Below are 17,702 nucleotides of genomic sequence, written 5' to 3' on the forward strand. Positions count from 1 at the left end.
GTCTTGCTATAGCTGATGGATATAATGAAACAGCGTCGAAGTCAGCAATGAGTTTCTTTTCGCTCTTTTGTTTAATGTTATCTGACAGCATACATCTTCCACCTTGAATACAGCGTGAAATAAATTCTCTTGGTTTATTTGAGAGGTCATATAAATTTCCATTCGGGAAGTACACTCTGTTCTCAAACAATTTGTTAGCAATTGAACAAATACTAACGTAGTCATAAACGTTTAAATCAAATTCTTTCAATATGTCATTGCGGAACTTAACAAAACCTTCTCTTAAAATTCTTACATCTTGTTTGCAATAAAATGTGCTATACTTTTCTAAGTCGAAATGGTTTTCATCTATTCTGCAACCTTTGATGGAATCTATGTTTTTCATGAATGTATCTGCATCCCGGATAAACTTACATGCTTCAGAAATGACACCAGTTCTGTTGTCATTTGCTAACAAAACACTGCTGTAGTAGTTGTATGGAAATACTTCTTTCGGTCCTGTTTGTAAGTTAAACATAGCAGGAAATAGTTTAAGCTTCTTATTTATAACACTGTAAGAGTCTTTTATAATAATTGCCCTTCCTTTATATAAGCCAGTTATTTGCATTGTTCGTGAACCTTTAATGATGGGAGTTCCTTTCACTTCTGTCATGTGTCTTAAGATGAAGTTTATATCATAACTGAGGTTATGGAAATATATTAAACTCTTGTCAGGAAGTCGTTCCAAAAATTCTGTTGCACAGTTCTGACCCCAAATGCTTTCACTCACTGAACCATCTTCACTGTCGTAACAGATGTTAAAAGCTTTATGAAAGCCGTCTGTGCTACACTCAAAGTCAGCAAAGAAAACTTGCTCAGGAATGAACTTACATTTAGCTTTATTTACTTCTTTTGACTCTGCTTTCTTCTTCAGTTGTACACAATACTTTGGAGCATATGTCAAATCTTTAAATGGTGCAAGGTTCTGTTTATATAAGTCAGTCGTATATGTGAAAAGTTCTCCATAAGAAATAGGTTCGAAATATTTGCACTCCCACAATGTTTTCATAACATCCCATAGCGGTGTAGTTCTATCCATGCGAACTACATATTTATCTTCTCTCTTTGTATAAATCTTCATCTGTTTCTCAATGTTCATTCCACCACACTCCTTCAAGATTTCTATATAGTTGCGAATGAAATATGTTGTCATTGGTAATCTTTCATTTAGCATGTAGTGGTCTTCAACAAGAAGTAAGTCAATAGTTCGAACAGTTTCACATTCTTTTGGTATATATCTCTTTATTTCATTATGTCTTGAGTCATTGAAATAACCAATGGTAACATTAAATGCTATACCTGTTGCGTCAGAAATTTCTTGTACTTTACTTTGAGGAAAGTCTCTAACACGAATGACTTCTCTCATGTGGTCAATAGTTTCTTCATTTACTCCAGCCTGAATGCAAGCATAAACGAAGCAGTTATCTTCTGTCATAAGTGTTGCAGTTCTTTTGTTCAGTTCATTGAAGATTTGGTAGCGCTCAAGATTTATAGGTAATGTGCAAAGATACTTCCAGAACTGACCGCTTCTCTTCTTATAAAACTTCTTTTCACCATTATCTTTCCAAAAGCTTTCTATAAGTGCTGGGTTTCCTGTTTGCTTAAGAGCTTCCAAAATGGCTTTCTGGTCATTTGTCAGTGTGCTTTCATCTCTATATGGTCTCTTTTTTGGTTTGCCTTTCTTTACATCTGACATCGTTAAGCCTTCATATTCTGTTAAATCATACATCTTTATTTCAGTAAGATTCTTTATGTTTGTCAAGAAGAAGTCATAGTGCATTTCAACAATACCTGCAGCATTTGCTTCTATCTCTGATATAAAGTTCTCCTTCAAGAGCTGATGTAGTAATGTTCCAATATTATTGAGGTTTAACGTAGAACATTCATACTTTCCACCAAGTTTATAACATACCATCCATCTTTGTTGGGAGTTTATTTTAATCTTCTCTAAGAGTCTCATGAAAACCTTACCGAAATGTTTGTGTAAGTAGTCTCTGTTTGGTTCATCTAAAGCTTCGATGTTAAAGTCAATGAGTCTATTGCCTGTCAACATTCCTCTTCCTATTCTCTTCATCTTTCTTTAACCATCTCTCACCTTCTTTTGGTTTGTCGTCAATGGAACGAATGACATCGTTAGCTTTGCGAACTTGTTCTATAGCGCTCTTAAATCTCTCTTCTCTGTTGTTTCAGTGTGTCGTCTCTTCTTCTTGTTTCACCAACGTTTGCATTTGTTATGTCAAACATTTCTCTTCTTACTTCATGAGGTACTGAACGTCTATGATATAAGTCAATAGCAACGTCATTTAAAGGAAATGCTCTTGCATGGACTTCGTCCTCGCCGCGTTGCGGCTTTATGAACTCATGAATTCTATCATAACTTATTGCACCATTATAGTCATTGAGGATGTCAGCGAGTGCTTTTTTGTTTGTTGCGTAATGCTTTGCAACATCTATATTAGCTTCTGTAAGAAGTTGTTTTATTTCCGAGTGTTCTAACTTAGACAACTTCCGATACATCTTTAGTAGGAAATAAAAAAATATTTTTTTGAAAAAATTAGATTAGATTTTTTAAAGTTATTTTTCAAAATAATTTAATATTTTTATTTTAATGAAACACATGCAAGATTGCAAGTTCTTTTCATACAATGCTCTCGCTACTGCCATCAAGAATGAGTTCAATAATGCTTCAAATGTTAATGTTATCTTTAGCAAGAAGTTTGTGAAAGAATCTAAGTTTGGTCAGTATGTCAGACCATTAGCTATCGTCATTGACCGCAAACGTTATACTTCACAAGAGTTAGCAGTAGTTTTGAAACAAAAGAGTTTCTTCGTGAATGTCAAAGATACTCATTATACTGTCATAAAGAACTCTAACATTGACTTCTTCAGTATTGCTTTAAATCTTTCCGAACAGAAAGAATATAAGAAGGGTGAAACATCTGTGAAATATTATCCTTCATCTCTGAAGACAATAACGAACAAAGATGTTATACAGAAATTCTTACCAAAGGTTGAAGAAGCTTCTATTGACATTGACGAAGGAAGTGAAATGGTTGAAGAAATAGACCCTGAAGCTATTTAAGCAAAAATATATTTTTGGTTAGTCTTCATATCGATATTTTACAACAATTCCCCAATGTATAAACTTTTCATACGCTTTTTCATAAGCTTTATATACCTTCAGAAATTTTGCATAATCTTTAGAAGCATTTAGATATTGTTTAAATGCTTTGTATGTCTTCAGAAATTTTGCATAATCTTTTACATGTTGTTCGTTCTCTTCTTCTGTCATGAGTTCCGAATATTCTAAATTCATGTTCTTTCATATGAGATAAATTTTATAAAAAATATAGCTTAGATTTTTTTATTCTTCCTCTTTGAAGTTATCGAAATATTCTGTTATTTTTTCCTTCAGTAATGGTAAGTCTTCTTTGAATGTAAGTATTGTACAACCTTTGATGTCATAGTGTGTTTGAGGAAGAGTATTTTTGACAATTTCCTTTATTTGCTCATTCGGTGTCATTGAAATCGGTAAGTTGTCACGATAGAACCAGTTTCTGTCAGATTTATATATTTTAGCTAAGTCATAAAAGCTCTTGTTGTTTCTTCTGACTAAATGCAACATAACCATATCTTTATCTTCTTCTTTCTCCAACTCTTCAGTATATATCATATACTTATAACTCTTTTCCTTTCCTTTTGGTACTGAACGCGGTATTCTTTTCTGTATGCTTTTGTCTTTGGATTTAATGACTTCATCTTTTGCTTGAAGTTTCTTTTCCATCTCTCCACGTTCTGCTTTATATAGTTCATCTAACATCATGAAAATATAACAAGCATAACGTGGTGAAGCCCACATTGCTACAGCATTTATTAAAAGTCTATGAACATAATATCCTTTCAAACCAGGAGCCAAATTCTTGCGATTTTCGTACGGAATCTCTTCTCTCGGTTTTCCGAGGGAAGCAATCATATGAGGAAATTCTTCTAAAAGTTCTTTTGTCTGTTGGTTTTCAAACCAATGATATGCTTGCTTTGTAGAACGAAGAGCATTCATTATACTTTGCATTTGGTACATGTCATCTTTGACCGAACGAATGAGGCGAAGTTGTTTGTTATATTGTATGTATTCGTATTCTTCATTTATGGCTTCATGAACGATAGCAGTTGTTGTGTTCTCTAATGTTGACATTTCTGTTCTTACATACAAAATAAAAAAATAAATAAAAATAAAACTAACTTTATTTTTCTGTGTTAAAGAAATGTTAAAAATTCATGGTTACATATGTGAAAAGAAGTCACGAACAAATGAAGGTCATAAGATTTGTCTTGAAAAAATACAAGACTTGTTCTGAAAAAAATACAAGACTTGTCTTGAATCAGGACAAAACTTTACAAAATGTAAACTTTACATAACCGTTTCTATCGTACATGATATTTAGTTGACATTGTAAACTATCTTCATGTAAAGTATGGCGGTTTGAAACCGTCGGGAACCTTCACTTTTTTGACGAAGTGCGAATCTTCACTTCGTGTCATGATGCAAAAATAATGAGTTCATTTACTCACAATATTTTTGTACAAAACGACCCCAAACTTTTAACTTCTTTTCTGCAGCTTCTAATGCTATCTTAGCGAGTTCATATTCTCTAAATTCTCTCTTTAAATCTTCTTGTTCCCATTGGTCTAGTTCGTATGGAGAATCTCTATAATCATAACATATCTCACGTTCATGTTCTAATTGTTTTTCATGCATTTTTCTAACTTCTTGTTCAAACAAAGGTTTAGCATTCTCTACTGTATCTTCGAGTTCTTCTTCATCTAACTTCTCATGAACTTTCTTGTCTATGGAGTCCATAATATCTTTGACATAAAATGCATACTTTACAGAGCACCATTCAGCAACAAAATGAACGAAGTCAGGATGTATGTAAATACCTTTGAATTCATTTATAACACCCTTAGTAAGCTCATAAAATGCTTGTTTTGAGGTCGAGCCACTTTTGGCTCGACCGTATTCTTTCAACCAAAACTCAAGAATTTCCTGCATTTTAGCACTATTGAGAAATCTGTTTAAATGGTTTAACTTTCCTGCTTCTCTTGCCATCTTTGTTGCATTAATGTAACCATCCTTGTCTCTACGTAAGACTTCAATACCGTTATAAGTGCCTTTTGTGAATGTTTCGCCATTAGATTTGTTAGTGAATGTTTTTGCTTCGACTGACATTTCTGTTCTTACCTACAAGATAAAAAGTTAGAAAAAATAAAACTAACGTTATTTTTCTATCATTAAGAAATACATGAAAATTCATTATTTTTGTTCATTTATGTTAAAATAAATGGTACCATTAATGATATCATGACTGTTCTCGTTCATGTCTGATTTACATCCAACGAAAAAGTTTAGAAGAACTTTCTTATTCTTTCTGGCATGTTTTTATCTTTCCAATACTCCCGCTCTAATGGTCCCAGATGTGTTGGCTTCGACTCTCTCAAGTTCTTAGATGGTATAACATCTTCAACGCCTCCTTCATATCTTACTTTATAAGTGTCATCGTTTATGTTATAGCCAAGTATTTCAATAACCACTCCTCGCTTTGCTTCGTCAATGGTTTTAGCAAGTTTGCCATTACTACTTTCGACTAATTTATGACGAGGGTAAAATGCTATGGAGTCGTCAGCAGCTTTTATAAGATATCCATTACCTTGCGTTGAATCTACGATATAATAATTTCGACTTAACCTTAAACGTTTCTTTGTCAACGGTTTGTCGTCAAGAACTACACGAACTTTTGTACCAGCAATGAGTGTAAATTGTGTTGAATTTCTGATATTTTGTGTTTGGCTTCGTTTCTTTTGTATATACTTTTCTTCTTGTTGTTGTGTCATTGAATTTGGTGTATATCCTGTTGTAGAATGTGTTGAGGAATTATATACTTCGAGAAAATGTTTCATTGTTTCTTCGGTAAAGTCTCGCTCTTGATTTAAATCTCTGAGAGTCCTTATGAAGCGGTTTATGATACCGAGTATGTTATGGTTATGGTCTTCAGTAGTGTAGTGAGTTATGTTATGCTTATTGAGAAAATCTGTGATTTCATTGCTGAGGTATGCTGAATCCTGGTCTGATGTTAAAGTACTTGGGTTATGTTCTGCTACAAACTTTTGTAAAACTCTTAACACTTCACGAGTTCCTTTATTTTTCATTGGATATGCATATGCTTTGCGAGTGTTAACATTAATGAAGATGAGGAATGGTTTATGTCCTCCTTTTCTGCTTTGAATGAGAGTGTCAAATTGGTATGCGTCAGGAGTGTTGGAGTAAATTGGTAAAAAGTAGTCGTAAGGGTTTATTTTTGTTTGATGTACAACATTTTTGTCAAAGAACTTTTTAACTTCAGCTCTGTTAGTAAATCCCCAACTTTTTGCTGCTTCATTGAACTTCTTAAATGACCTCCATGGATGTTGTTCGAATATTTCTTTCAAGCTCATTTATGTAAAGTTAAAGATTTTAAGCAGCTCTGAACCATGCGAATATAGTCACAAATGGTGGCATGTAATCTGCACCCGAACCCGTTGGATTTGTTGTGAAAGTGTGTGAATGATTTCCTGTGGTTCCACAGAAAATACCTGCGTTTGAATCTACTGGGTCAGTTGAAATATCATATCTATTCATTCCCTGTCTATCCGAACCTGCTGCAAGATTTGTATAACCTCTTTTTGTTATTGAATGTGAATGATTACCTGTTGTGTTTGTAGTTCCTGTATGAGTGTGCGGTGGAAGTTTTGCTTCTTTAATTTTCTTCGAACCTCCTGTTTGCTTTGAATATCTAGCACAGTATAAGAATTTGTCTACAATCTGCTTCCACGTACCAAAACCTAAAACACTTGCTGGATTTGTTGAGTTCATTGACGTATAAATAGAGCCTATAGGATATAATGTTTGAAGTATTTCTGTCTTTAATGTTTGAAGCTCTGTTTTGTCTGCTTTCTTATCTAACATTGTTGGTAGTTCATATGCTTCAAAGTTTCTGGCATGATCTTCGATATTCCTGCAACTGTTATCTAAATTGTTAAGAGTATCTTTTACGCTTGTACTTGGATTTTCTAATGGTGCACTTGAACCAAGGGTATAGTTCAATATTATGTCGTCTGCTCTAACAGTAGTGAAGGATTTATGTGTATGGTTCTTGTCAGCTTTATTATCATATAAATCTTGAGCAGTGAATTTAACATTATTTTCATCGTCCATGACATAAACATTTTTACAGCTAATTTCTTTCTTCGTTGTTATGTTTTCATTCGATGTTAAACCTTGTGGAAAGTTAGGAGGTTTATAATATAATGCATTCCCACCAGTTCCGCCAACCGTTCCTTCAATACTTTCTATAGCAACAGTTGAGAAGGAGTTATGTGTATGATTTTTGTCTGCTTTCTTATCTAACATTGCTGGTAGTTCATGTGTTTCAAAGTTTCTGACATGACCTTCAATGTTCATACATTTTTATTTAAGGAGTTTAGTGTATCTTTTACGCTTGTACTTGGATTTCTAAGGTGCACTTGAACCAAGGGTATAGTTCAATATTATGTCGTCTGCTCTAACAGTAGTGAAGGATTTATGTGTATGGTTCTTGTCAGCTTTATTATTTAATGTAGCTTGAAGTTCATTTATATCGGAGATATTGTGTTTATGAGATTTCAAAACTTTGTTCGTTGCGTCAAGTTCATCTTTGTCAGCTTTACTTTTAATAGTATCTTCAACGGTTATTTTTGTCTTAACTCTCAATGTAAATCTTGGTTCAACTAATACACCGTTAACAGAGAAAGTATGAAGCATAAATTTCATCGTTATAACCAAATGCTTCTGGTGCTTTACCTGTGTCATACTGTACAGTACAGCGTATATCATAACCTTTAGCACGAATGAATTTATATCTTCTTTCATTAACATCTTCGTCTTATTTGTTCATCCTGTGTTAAATATCCATGGTAGTCCGTTATAATCTGTTCGTCTGAACTTATATAATGAACATGGTTTTTATCTGCTTTTTCGGCTAATTTCTCTTCTATCTCATTTATTTCAAGTTCATGCCTACCACCACCTCCCGAAGAAGTATTTTTCTTCAGCTCTTGAAGAACGTCCACTTCGCCATCTTTGGTGTCAATAATGAGACTTTGAGTTAAAACCTTTCCTGTCTTAATGGATGTTTGTAAAACTTCTTCTTCACCGTGTTCGGGTCATGGTCGTCATCATATCTTGTGAAATCAGAGATGTTGTCATACATTAAGCATATCTGTCTCAAAAGTTCTGCTATTTGAAACTGGAACGAAAGATATACAGAACTTTCATCATCTCCTAAAGTCAAGTCTGCTTTCTTAAGTATTTCTTGAATGTATGCAATGAGAACAGAGTACCTTGGAAAATATTCGAACAATATTTCATTAGCTGTTGGTTTTGGTGGTTCTTCTGGAGTTTCTGTTGTTTCAGTTCCTTCTGTAGGTTCTGTTGGAGTTTCTGCATCTCTTGACTTCAATGCTCTTGCTCTCAAAGACCTAAATGTTAGAGCACCAGGTTTTACAAAGGACTTTATAAATGCTTTAATAGTTCCTGGTAAGTTATTGTTAGCATTAAGTAAGTTCCTTATGCTTCCATCATGTACGTCCATAGCACTATGTAAAAAATCTATACTTTTCTTGTAGTCAGCAATAGACTGACTGTGATTTTTTAAAGATTTGTCAATACCTTTAAGCCAATCTTCATGCATGTCTGATACTGAGCCAAGAATATCATTTGCTTCCTTTAGTGTATTTTGTGCTTCTCGTAAAGTATCCAATCCCGTACGTGCATTGTTTGCTATACGTCTTACAGTATCTATTTGACTCCTTGTTTCTTGCATCCAACCAGATAAAGTTTTAATAGTATCCGAACCATTTGAAATGAAGTTCAAAGCATTTTTAACGTCATCTAAAACTTCTTCACCAAGTACTGCCCATATCTTTCCGATTTGGTATTGAAGAACTCCATATGAAGCAGCTGTTAAACCAGTATTTATAAGGTTCCATATCCATGATTTAGCAGTTTTTCCATCCTTTCCATCTTCACCATCCAAACCGTTTTCGCCTTGAGGTCCTTGTATTCCTTGTATTCCTTGTATTCCTTGTATTCCTTGTGGTCCTTGAGGTCCAGTGTCACCCTTCTCTCCTTTCAGTTCATCTTTATGTTCGTTATAATATTCTAATGTCATAAGGTGTACATCATTACTGCTACCAGCAACGCCGAGAATTTGTTTCTCATTCATGACTAAATTCTTTAGGCATTTAATGTTGTCGTCAAATCGAAAGCTCTTTAACAATTCAATGAGAACATTTAATACTTTCACTATGAGGCATCTACTGTAGAATTTATATATTGCACCGTTCCATCATTTATGATGGGAACCTTGCTTGTTGTAATGAATGGGTCATAAGTGTTAAAAGTATCGAAATCAATGACTTTTTTAGTTTTTCCATCGTCAATGACTAAATCATTGCCTTCAATGGTTAAAGTTGAGTTTTCGTTTACTAGTTCATGTGCTCTTCTTGCTTCATTTGTTTCATACGCATATGCAGCAATAGTCATATTTTAATGAGAATAAAATGTGTCTATTTGCAAAGTACAGACCCAACGAATACGGACAGTAAAGCTACAAACAAACTTAGGTCTTCAGAATGAAGCGCTTGCTTTCAGAGTTGTTGACTTCAATACTATCGCAACTTTTGTCATAACAGATGAAACAGATTTCATAGAGATTGAAATAGATGACAAAAGAAGTGTTATAACATTTCCTAATAGAGCTGGGTATAGAATAGATAAAATTGCTGGAGTGTTAAATGCTCTCATAAATGAAGAAACTATTGACAACATAGATGTCGAACTCTCTTTCTGAGGGAACATTGAAGTTCAGCAGCGAGAAAGATTTAAGATACCAAGATGAGTCATAGAGTACAACTTTTTTGGGTGCATACCATATGACATTTCCTTTGAAAAGTGTTGACAAAACGACGAGATGAAAATCTGTTCCATACGTATGTTATGGTAATTTTTGTACGTTGAGTCAAAAATAGCTAATGTCACAGGTATTTCAGGAGTTAATAGTAAAGGTTCAGTAGAATATAAATCCTTCTGTTATGCAGTCAATTCAATGTTCATTCCAAACGTTCCTGTCATAGCAACTCATTTAGGTAAATGGGTTCGCATTAGTCCTCATAATTTGAAAGACATGCAATTCAGACTTGTTGACTTTCAAGGAGAGCCTGTAGAACTGAAGGCACCAGTGCGAATGACTGTTGAAGTTGACTTTTTAGAAAATATTAAATGCAACAGCTTACAAGAGAACTCAGAGCTAAAAATATAAAGTATGAATGTTATGTATTAGGTCATGAACTTTGGTTGTTGCTGTTTGATGAAACAAATGAGTTAGTTATGTCAGTCAAGAGAACAGAAAAATATTGTGTTAGTGAAAACTGCACCAAGTCAATAAGATTAGGTCTACATTATGAAGATGAATTCAATACTGTTGAAGAAGTTTTGGATAGATATTACAAATTGCTAACTTGAAAATTTTTTTGACTAACGGCGCAAAGCGCCAAGATGGGCTCAAAGAGCCTCCTGACTGTTTTAATTTACTAAAACATATTTAAGACATAATTTATAGTAAGTAGATAGTTTTGTATACTCATTTGAATATCTATACTTAAACTCAACTCCTGGAGTACCTGGTATTTCAATGATGCGGATGTTACCTATTTTCATGAATAGTGGTGTTTGACCACAGCATTCGATTTCAGGGTCGAGATAGTCAATGACAGATTGTTTCCCTGTTATTCGTGAGATAACATTTTCAAGGTCCTCCTTTGTTAGAATTATTTGGTTCTTACTTATAAGATTTGTCAAAAGCTTCTTATCGTCTTTGAGTAAAATTGTTTGGTATAACTGAAGAAGGTAATGGTCTACGTTATCTGAAGGATTTGTTTGAACATTTGTGTAAGGGTTGTCGTTGGCTTCTCTTGAAAGAACTTGGTCCAGTGGTGGATACTCTAACTTAACATCTGATGTAGCGTTAGCGTTTGAAGCTGTGTTTAAATTCACCGACTTAAGATCTGGTTCTTTTTCTTTCAAACACTCCGAACTATAGTTCTTTATGACAATATTGTTTGTCGTTCGTGAGTCAACATTTGATGTTGGTTCAATTGGAACATTAACGGCACCAGCTAAGATGGATTTGCTTCTCATTTCATATAGAATAAAAACCTTTTATATGTATGAAATGAACAATATACTCGACAAGGGTTTGAATGTAAAGCTAACGAATGAAAATATTGTTGAATTCACTGAGACAGGTGCTGTGTATAAAGATGTAGAACTACTGAACAAAAGAGCTAAGGGAAGAAGCAGGAACATGAACAAAGGGTGGAAGCCTATAAAAATTTATGTCAATGATGGCTCAGGAGGTTCAAACATAAAGTATGCAGAAAGTTATAGAGTTTATGTTCTCAAAGGTGAAAAGCCTTCATTTAAGAACAGCTATTCTAACGCATATCCTCAAAAGCTAACGGATGGGGAAGTGGATGATATGAATGACAGCAAAAATATTAACAGAAATGGCGACAGAGATGCATGGAATTTGTTTACCATCAGTCAATTGAAGGTTAAACTTTAAAACAATGTTGGTCGTTCCCATGGAATATTTTTGACTTTAATGGTATTAGTCATGATATGAATCTCAAGGTATGAACGAGGAGAGATGAGAGACTTATATGCTTCCCAAATTTCTTCAAAAGGTAATGTTATACCTGACTGTTTCCAAATGAGTTCAATATCATAGCGTGAGAAACCTTGAAAGATAACGAAGTCAGTTATGAGACGTTTTATGTTTAAAGCTAAAAACCTCCATATTTGCATAAGTATTGCTACAGTTAAATGGTAATGTCTGACTTTAGTAATGATGTTAGCTAATGGTGAGTCTGGTTTTGACACTAAACCTTTTCCGGCGAAGTCGTCACAAACGAGCAGAGTGTTTGAAGGATACTTTTTGAAGGGGTATTTTGAAAGTTTTGATAGAATGTAGTTTGTAAGTCGTTTCATATCGTAAACTCCTGAGTATTGACGTAAGTGGTGTTTGTCAATAATTCTTTCCATCTCCTCAGAAGTCTTTTGCATTCCTGACTGTATGAACTCTACGATGGCATAATATTTTCTCTTACGTCGAATGTAACGTTGAAGAAATTCAATGAGTTCACTGTCTGGAACTTTAACGACAGAGGCTTGAACTTTTGACATAAATGTTTTCGCTGTTGAATCCATAGAGTCTGAAGTTGCTGATATAATGATTTGGTCATAGTAAGAGTCGTTTCCTAAACGCTCTGTTATAAGTATATGACGAATGAGGTTAAATGTCTTACCTGAGCCCATCTTTCCACAATAGAAATACACACCATTTGAACAGAATTCATAATCTTTGCTGAAAGGAAGAATAAGAGAAGAGTTAAGTTTGTCTGTAGTTTCATTCATGTCTTCATCTACGTCATGTATTAAATGCTTCATTTTATCTCCATTAAAAATGCAAGTCAGAAATATTCAGAACATAGCACCGAGTCTAACTGACAAGAGTATAAAGATATACTATGAACATGTTATGATGAAACCAACCAAAATTCAAGAAAGTCAGTATACTTATGAATATCCAAGACACTGGGTAGAGTATGTAGGAGGTGAGAAAGCTATTGAAATCAGACAGGTTCGAAGTATTCCAGCAGGAAGAACAATATTATTGAAGAACTTTAATGTTTTGAGATATAATGATGAAACAAAGAAGCAAGATAGTTTCCCTGTTGCTGTGTATGTGAACCTAGACACAGGAGATGACATGAAAGTTTTTAATACAAAGCTTCAAACGGTAGTGAGAGAACAACTGACTGCGGAAGGGCATCCATTACCTTCAGAAGTTACCATAGCATATAATTTTGAAACAAATGCAATAGATTTTAAAGTCATCTCTGCAAAGAAGTCAGGTTTTACATTTAATGAAGCAGATGTATATTCGAATGAAAACTTCAAAGCTATTGCATGGTGAGATAATGACGATTGCTTTAAGAAAATATTTAAATTCAGTGACTCAACGATGTCAATAGATGACCTTCGTGGAATGTTACCATCGACGTTTACAGTAGAAGGTTCAGCAGGATTGCTTACAAGATTGTCAATTGGTGGTATTTGGTCTCGTGAGAACATTGTTATAAAATCCAGTATAAGTGAATTTGCTGAAGAATCTATATTATGTCTTTCAAACTATATGTATTCACCGCCAAAGCATTATAGTATAACAAACTTTGTCAGTAAGTTTAACATAAGACTTGTCGAACCTTCTACAATGAAAGATGTTGTGCTACCCAAAGACGGAAAGGATGGACTCATTATTGAGATGATTTTAATAGCATATTAAATGAGCTTGTTCTTGAAGGTCATTCATGATGAAATAACTGTTGTAGAAGATGTTAGCAATTGTTCAGACATTTTGAAGCGTATAGATGATATAAGAAATAAGTTAGATAGACCGCAAAGCGGTGAGGGCGAAGCCAGTGAGAACGCTTATATTTCATTGACTTTCTCCAGTAACGAGAACTTTTATGAGATAATATTGAAGAGAGATGATTTTAATATGGGGTAAATGGTAGCTTGGGCAGCTTTAGGCGCAATGGGAACAAAAGCATTAGCATTTGGAGCAAAAGCACTTGGAGCTTATGACGCAGTAAATAAAATGAGTGGAGGAAGGGTTTCAAAGACATTAGATGCAAATAAAGGAAAGATTGGAGGCTGGGTTGCAAAGAAGTTAAGATTAAATAAAATGGGGCTCATAAATAAAGCATCCAATTTGGTTGCGACTGAGTCAGAAAATGCTTTAGGAAAGGACGATGAGTTTGCAAAACACGCAAAAGACTTTAATGACCAGATGAAAGGTGAAACAATGCATTTAAATAGAGTCGATGGAACTAAAGAAAATGTTTCTTCTCCACCAGTAGTTCTTCCATACGGACCTTATGGAATGTATGGAAACCCTTATGAACGACCATTTGACCCATTGACTGGTGGAAGTAACTGGTATCATTACGGCCGAAGAAGAAAGACAGTCAAGTTGGAGACAGACGTGAAGAAAGCAACTAAAAAGAAACCAAGGAAGAGAGTTATAAAGCAATGAATTCAACAGGGTGAAAAACCAGGTGAAAAAAGAGGTGAGATTTCACCACTTCACCTAAATTTATTTTTGTGCTATGTTTTCATACGTGTGAGGGTGGTGATATCATTTATTTTTAAGTTTATTTTTAAGTTTATTTTTATATAAATGACGAAAACTATTGAGATAACAAACTACAACGGTCATGAGCTGCACAATGGCAAAGAGCAGTCTCACCAAGGTTAGGTGTTCCACCAGCTCCTGTCAAAAATAGCATTTGGTCAAGTCCTTATATAAGATATGGTCTCCCACTAGGTTTGCTAGCTACAGCAGGAGCAGTTATGATGTTGAAAAGAAATAAAGCAAATGTTGTAAATAATACTGAAGTAGCTGAAGTTAAACAAACTCCAACACCTTCGCCAAAACCAACGTCAAAACCAACGCCTTCACAAGCAAAACCTTCAATGACTCCTGAACCTATGGAAGTACAAACTCCTATTCAAAAGTCAACTCCTAAACCGACTCCAACATTTAAACCAGAACCTACTCCTCAAATAAATCGTAAAACTCCTGCGTTTCCTTACTGAAAAAAAATAACGTTATTTTTATTTAATATTAAAATTTTTATTTGATTGAAATGACGACTAAAGTCACTGAAGCAATGAAACAAAAGTTTTTGGTAGAATACATTAAATCAGGAACTATTCCAGAAGGTTTTTACATTCATACTATGAAGGATGGTAGAGTTCAGTTTAGAAAGATAAAGCAACCATTAGATAAAGAAGGAATTTTGAGAAAGATTAAACTTCATGAGGACAACATTGCTGAACTTAAGAAGAAGTTAGAAGAGTTGGAGAAAGCAGATGACAGTGAGGAATAAAATATTTCATTAGTTTTATTTTTACTGAAAATTTTTATTTTTATATAAATGACGAAAACTATTGAGATAACAAACTACAACGGTCATGAGTTCAAGAACTTGTTCTTCGTTCCTCGTGAAAATACATTTTATCAGATACGAGGGAGAAAGGGTAAAGTTAGTTTGAGCGTTTATGACAACAAACATAATGGGAGATATATAAAAGCAATAGATACAAACGGTAAGCGTGTTTCATTAGCTTTGTCAAAACTTACATACATTTATTTTGACAGTGACTTTGACTCTGACGATTGGAGTGACAGCAGCGATACTGAAGAATATGAACTATTGTGTGAAGCACAGCAATGGGAAGCGCTGCAATACTTTTGTAAATGAGAACATTAGTGGGAACGTTAGTGAGAACGTTTATTTTTTCATTAGTGAAGTCGTTAGCGAAAATGTTAGTGAGGTGAAGTGGTTGGCGGCTTTATAAATATTTAAGGTTAAGTTAGTGTTGTCGTTTGTGTTGTAAAATATACGTTAGCGGTTTTATAAAGTGTCAAACCGTTATCTTGGGTAAGGTGGAACGCAATGCCGCCGTACCCAAGATAGGGATACTAACTCACGTAATGAAAATTGCAATAGGCAACAATTGCAATCAATTGATATCTTTGCCTTTCGACTGTTGGGAGTGTCAACTTTTTCGGGAAGTCAAAGATAACTTGATGAATCGAATCATTCTGCCACTCTCTCTGAATGTCGAAAGTCAAGAATTGTGGCCATGATGTGTTCCTTGTAGTTGACAAATGATATTGACTGGCATGATCGAGATCTGGTTCTCCAATTCTGGTGTGAATCGAGTAGCAATTTGTTTGTTCGTTGGCACTATCACGGTAAGTGATTCGGAAGAGTTGACCGATTCCTGGTATTTGCTCTGCGAGATCTGTGATCAATCTTGTCATCGTGTCATCACAATCTTGTGCCTCATATGTTGAGTTACCAAGTAATGTGGCAAGTTCATGGGGAACGAAGACTAAACCTTTGGACTTCAATGAATTCAAATTTGTAAAGATACTTGACATCTCTGTTACGATGGGAGAGGACTGATTGGCAACCTTCAAAACTTCGGTTCTCACTTCGGATATGTAGAACAGAACCTGTAAACATACGTTCAAATGACACGTATTTCCCATATTATGAAGACCAACAATACCACCTTTAATTGGGTAAAGGTAGTTCGCCTCTTGTGATGACTGTATGATATCGACAGCTTGATGAACGACAGCAATGATGTTCCGCTTTGATGGTTTCATGGAGGGTGCAACAACAGCAGCGACGGTATCGCTTGAAGGAAGAACCTTTGTTGGTGTAAAATCTTCGAAAAGGAGTAACTCTTCATTATCATTCAGGGGTGATCCATCAATGTTATAATTTGTCAAACCGACTAAACCTGATATGATCAGAGGAAGTGATGTGCGCTCACCTCGAAAACCATTTTTCATGCAGGACCAGCATGACTTGAAACGTGCAAAGAAACGCTCGACAATCTGCCTGTCTTGGGCAATGGCGTTGTTGCGTTCAACGTCTGCTTCTTCGTGGCTTCTCTTCATCACCACGGCAGTAAGGTGATATTTCTGGATTCCAATATAGCCCCGGTCGGCAAGTACAGGATATTGGTAATCATCAAATCCTCGCTTTACTGTCAAAAAATCCGAGACTTTTGACAAATCGAAAATCTTCTTGTCATGGACTGCAGCCATAAACTCAACGTTTTGATGTATGGCTTTTCCATCTGGTGACACGAGGACTTGGAGCTTAATACCGTTGCAGTGGTTTTTTTCATCCCAACTATAAAGCCTCTCTTCCTTTACCGAAGGAATGTTGAAAGGAATTGTAGTGCTGTCTACAGCTGCAACAGCATCAGGGAAGTTTGTAAATTTGTTCTTCATTGAAGTTAACGGTGGACAGTGATTGGGAAGAAAATAGCTCGCAAAGATTGGAAATGCAACATTGGTAGTTCTTGTAACTAATTTGGAATAGCATGACTGGGAAATATGTAGCAACGGACATAATGCTGAATAGGGCAAGTATGTGCAGTAATATGTGAGCGTGAGGAAGAGAGACTCGATTGTTGAAAATTTGACCTTCCTTCCTCTTCTGGCCCTTCCACAGTTGGATTCAATAATGTCAGCGAGGTATTCCAACTGTTCATATGTGAAGTTGCACAATGATCGGAGCTGGAGCTTTGGATGCATCCTGATGAATATTGAAATCGAGAACCTGGGCATTGGATTGGTCAATGTCATCTCTTTTGCCTCTTCTTCATTTAATGGCTCTTCATCTGTGTCGGAATTCTCAGGTGTAACAGTAACAACAATGTTCGCCCTTCTGGATTCTTTTATCTTGGTGATGATATCTTCATCGCATGGTTCATCCATGTTGATAAATGAAGTGATTAAAAGATATAAAAATCTTATCAAATTTGAAATAGAGTTCAAAATTAATAAATAATGAAACCCAATCAATTTAATCATATCTAGATATCCTAATATATATCATTTTAAACCTGAAATTAAGAAACTGTGAAGAATTAAAAA

General features: G+C 34.9%; 12 protein-coding genes and 2 pseudogenes across 14 annotated transcripts, besides 1 other annotated feature; 5 read left to right on the top strand and 9 right to left on the bottom strand.

Moving 5' to 3' along the window:
* Positions 1–14,830: part of a mobile genetic element that runs on past the window's edge.
* On the bottom strand, positions 277–1,474 carry TVAGG3_0081750 (organellar and viral DNA polymerase type B; the record flags this gene model as incomplete). Its single annotated transcript, XM_051222063.1, has 1 exon — positions 277–1,474. A coding segment is annotated over one exon (1,198 nt), but the record flags the coding sequence as incomplete, so codon positions are not given.
* Positions 2,207–2,556, bottom strand: TVAGG3_0081760 (organellar and viral DNA polymerase type B; the record flags this gene model as incomplete). The annotated part of the gene is made up of 1 exon (XM_051222064.1): positions 2,207–2,556. A coding segment is annotated over one exon (350 nt), but the record flags the coding sequence as incomplete, so codon positions are not given.
* Positions 2,648–3,121, top strand: TVAGG3_0081770 (uncharacterized protein; the record flags this gene model as incomplete). The annotated part of the gene is made up of 1 exon (XM_051222065.1): positions 2,648–3,121. The coding sequence occupies one exon, from the start codon at positions 2,648–2,650 to the stop codon at positions 3,119–3,121; it is 474 nt and encodes a 157-aa protein (XP_051107051.1).
* TVAGG3_0081780 (KilA, N-terminal/APSES-type HTH, DNA-binding family) lies at positions 3,404–4,231 on the bottom strand (the record flags this gene model as incomplete). Its single annotated transcript, XM_051222066.1, has 1 exon — positions 3,404–4,231. One exon carries the CDS (start codon positions 4,229–4,231, stop codon positions 3,404–3,406), a length of 828 nt encoding a protein of 275 aa, XP_051107052.1.
* Positions 4,601–5,089, bottom strand: TVAGG3_0081790 (uncharacterized protein; the record flags this gene model as incomplete). Its single annotated transcript, XM_001288820.1, has 1 exon — positions 4,601–5,089. The coding sequence occupies one exon, from the start codon at positions 5,087–5,089 to the stop codon at positions 4,601–4,603; it is 489 nt and encodes a 162-aa protein (XP_001288821.1).
* Positions 6,548–6,946, bottom strand: TVAGG3_0081800 (phage tail repeat-like family; the record flags this gene model as incomplete). The annotated part of the gene is made up of 1 exon (XM_051222067.1): positions 6,548–6,946. One exon carries the CDS (start codon positions 6,944–6,946, stop codon positions 6,548–6,550), a length of 399 nt encoding a protein of 132 aa, XP_051107053.1.
* On the bottom strand, positions 7,444–8,321 carry TVAGG3_0081810 (annotated as a pseudogene). The gene has a single exon. A coding segment is annotated over exon 1 (878 nt).
* Positions 8,590–9,655, bottom strand: TVAGG3_0081820 (annotated as a pseudogene). Its single transcript has one exon. A coding segment is annotated over exon 1 (1,066 nt).
* On the bottom strand, positions 10,694–11,308 carry TVAGG3_0081830 (uncharacterized protein; the record flags this gene model as incomplete). Its single annotated transcript, XM_051222068.1, has 1 exon — positions 10,694–11,308. One exon carries the CDS (start codon positions 11,306–11,308, stop codon positions 10,694–10,696), a length of 615 nt encoding a protein of 204 aa, XP_051107054.1.
* Positions 11,732–12,355, bottom strand: TVAGG3_0081840 (protein of unknown function, DUF4106 family; the record flags this gene model as incomplete). Its single annotated transcript, XM_051222069.1, has 1 exon — positions 11,732–12,355. One exon carries the CDS (start codon positions 12,353–12,355, stop codon positions 11,732–11,734), a length of 624 nt encoding a protein of 207 aa, XP_051107055.1.
* Positions 12,585–13,148, top strand: TVAGG3_0081850 (uncharacterized protein; the record flags this gene model as incomplete). The annotated part of the gene is made up of 1 exon (XM_051222070.1): positions 12,585–13,148. One exon carries the CDS (start codon positions 12,585–12,587, stop codon positions 13,146–13,148), a length of 564 nt encoding a protein of 187 aa, XP_051107056.1.
* TVAGG3_0081860 (uncharacterized protein) lies at positions 13,197–13,517 on the top strand (the record flags this gene model as incomplete). The annotated part of the gene is made up of 1 exon (XM_051222071.1): positions 13,197–13,517. One exon carries the CDS (start codon positions 13,197–13,199, stop codon positions 13,515–13,517), a length of 321 nt encoding a protein of 106 aa, XP_051107057.1.
* On the top strand, positions 13,743–14,270 carry TVAGG3_0081870 (protein of unknown function, DUF4107 family; the record flags this gene model as incomplete). Its single annotated transcript, XM_051222072.1, has 1 exon — positions 13,743–14,270. The coding sequence occupies one exon, from the start codon at positions 13,743–13,745 to the stop codon at positions 14,268–14,270; it is 528 nt and encodes a 175-aa protein (XP_051107058.1).
* A 53-nt stretch (positions 14,831–14,883) lies between the features above and the next one.
* Positions 14,884–15,126, top strand: TVAGG3_0081880 (uncharacterized protein; the record flags this gene model as incomplete). Its single annotated transcript, XM_051222073.1, has 1 exon — positions 14,884–15,126. The coding sequence occupies one exon, from the start codon at positions 14,884–14,886 to the stop codon at positions 15,124–15,126; it is 243 nt and encodes an 80-aa protein (XP_051107059.1).
* Positions 15,127–17,702: the final 2,576 nt, after the last annotated feature.

Source organism: Trichomonas vaginalis, chromosome IV (genome assembly GCF_026262505.1).
Source record: "Trichomonas vaginalis G3 chromosome IV, whole genome shotgun sequence".
Taxonomy (NCBI): Eukaryota; Parabasalia; order Trichomonadida; family Trichomonadidae; genus Trichomonas; species Trichomonas vaginalis.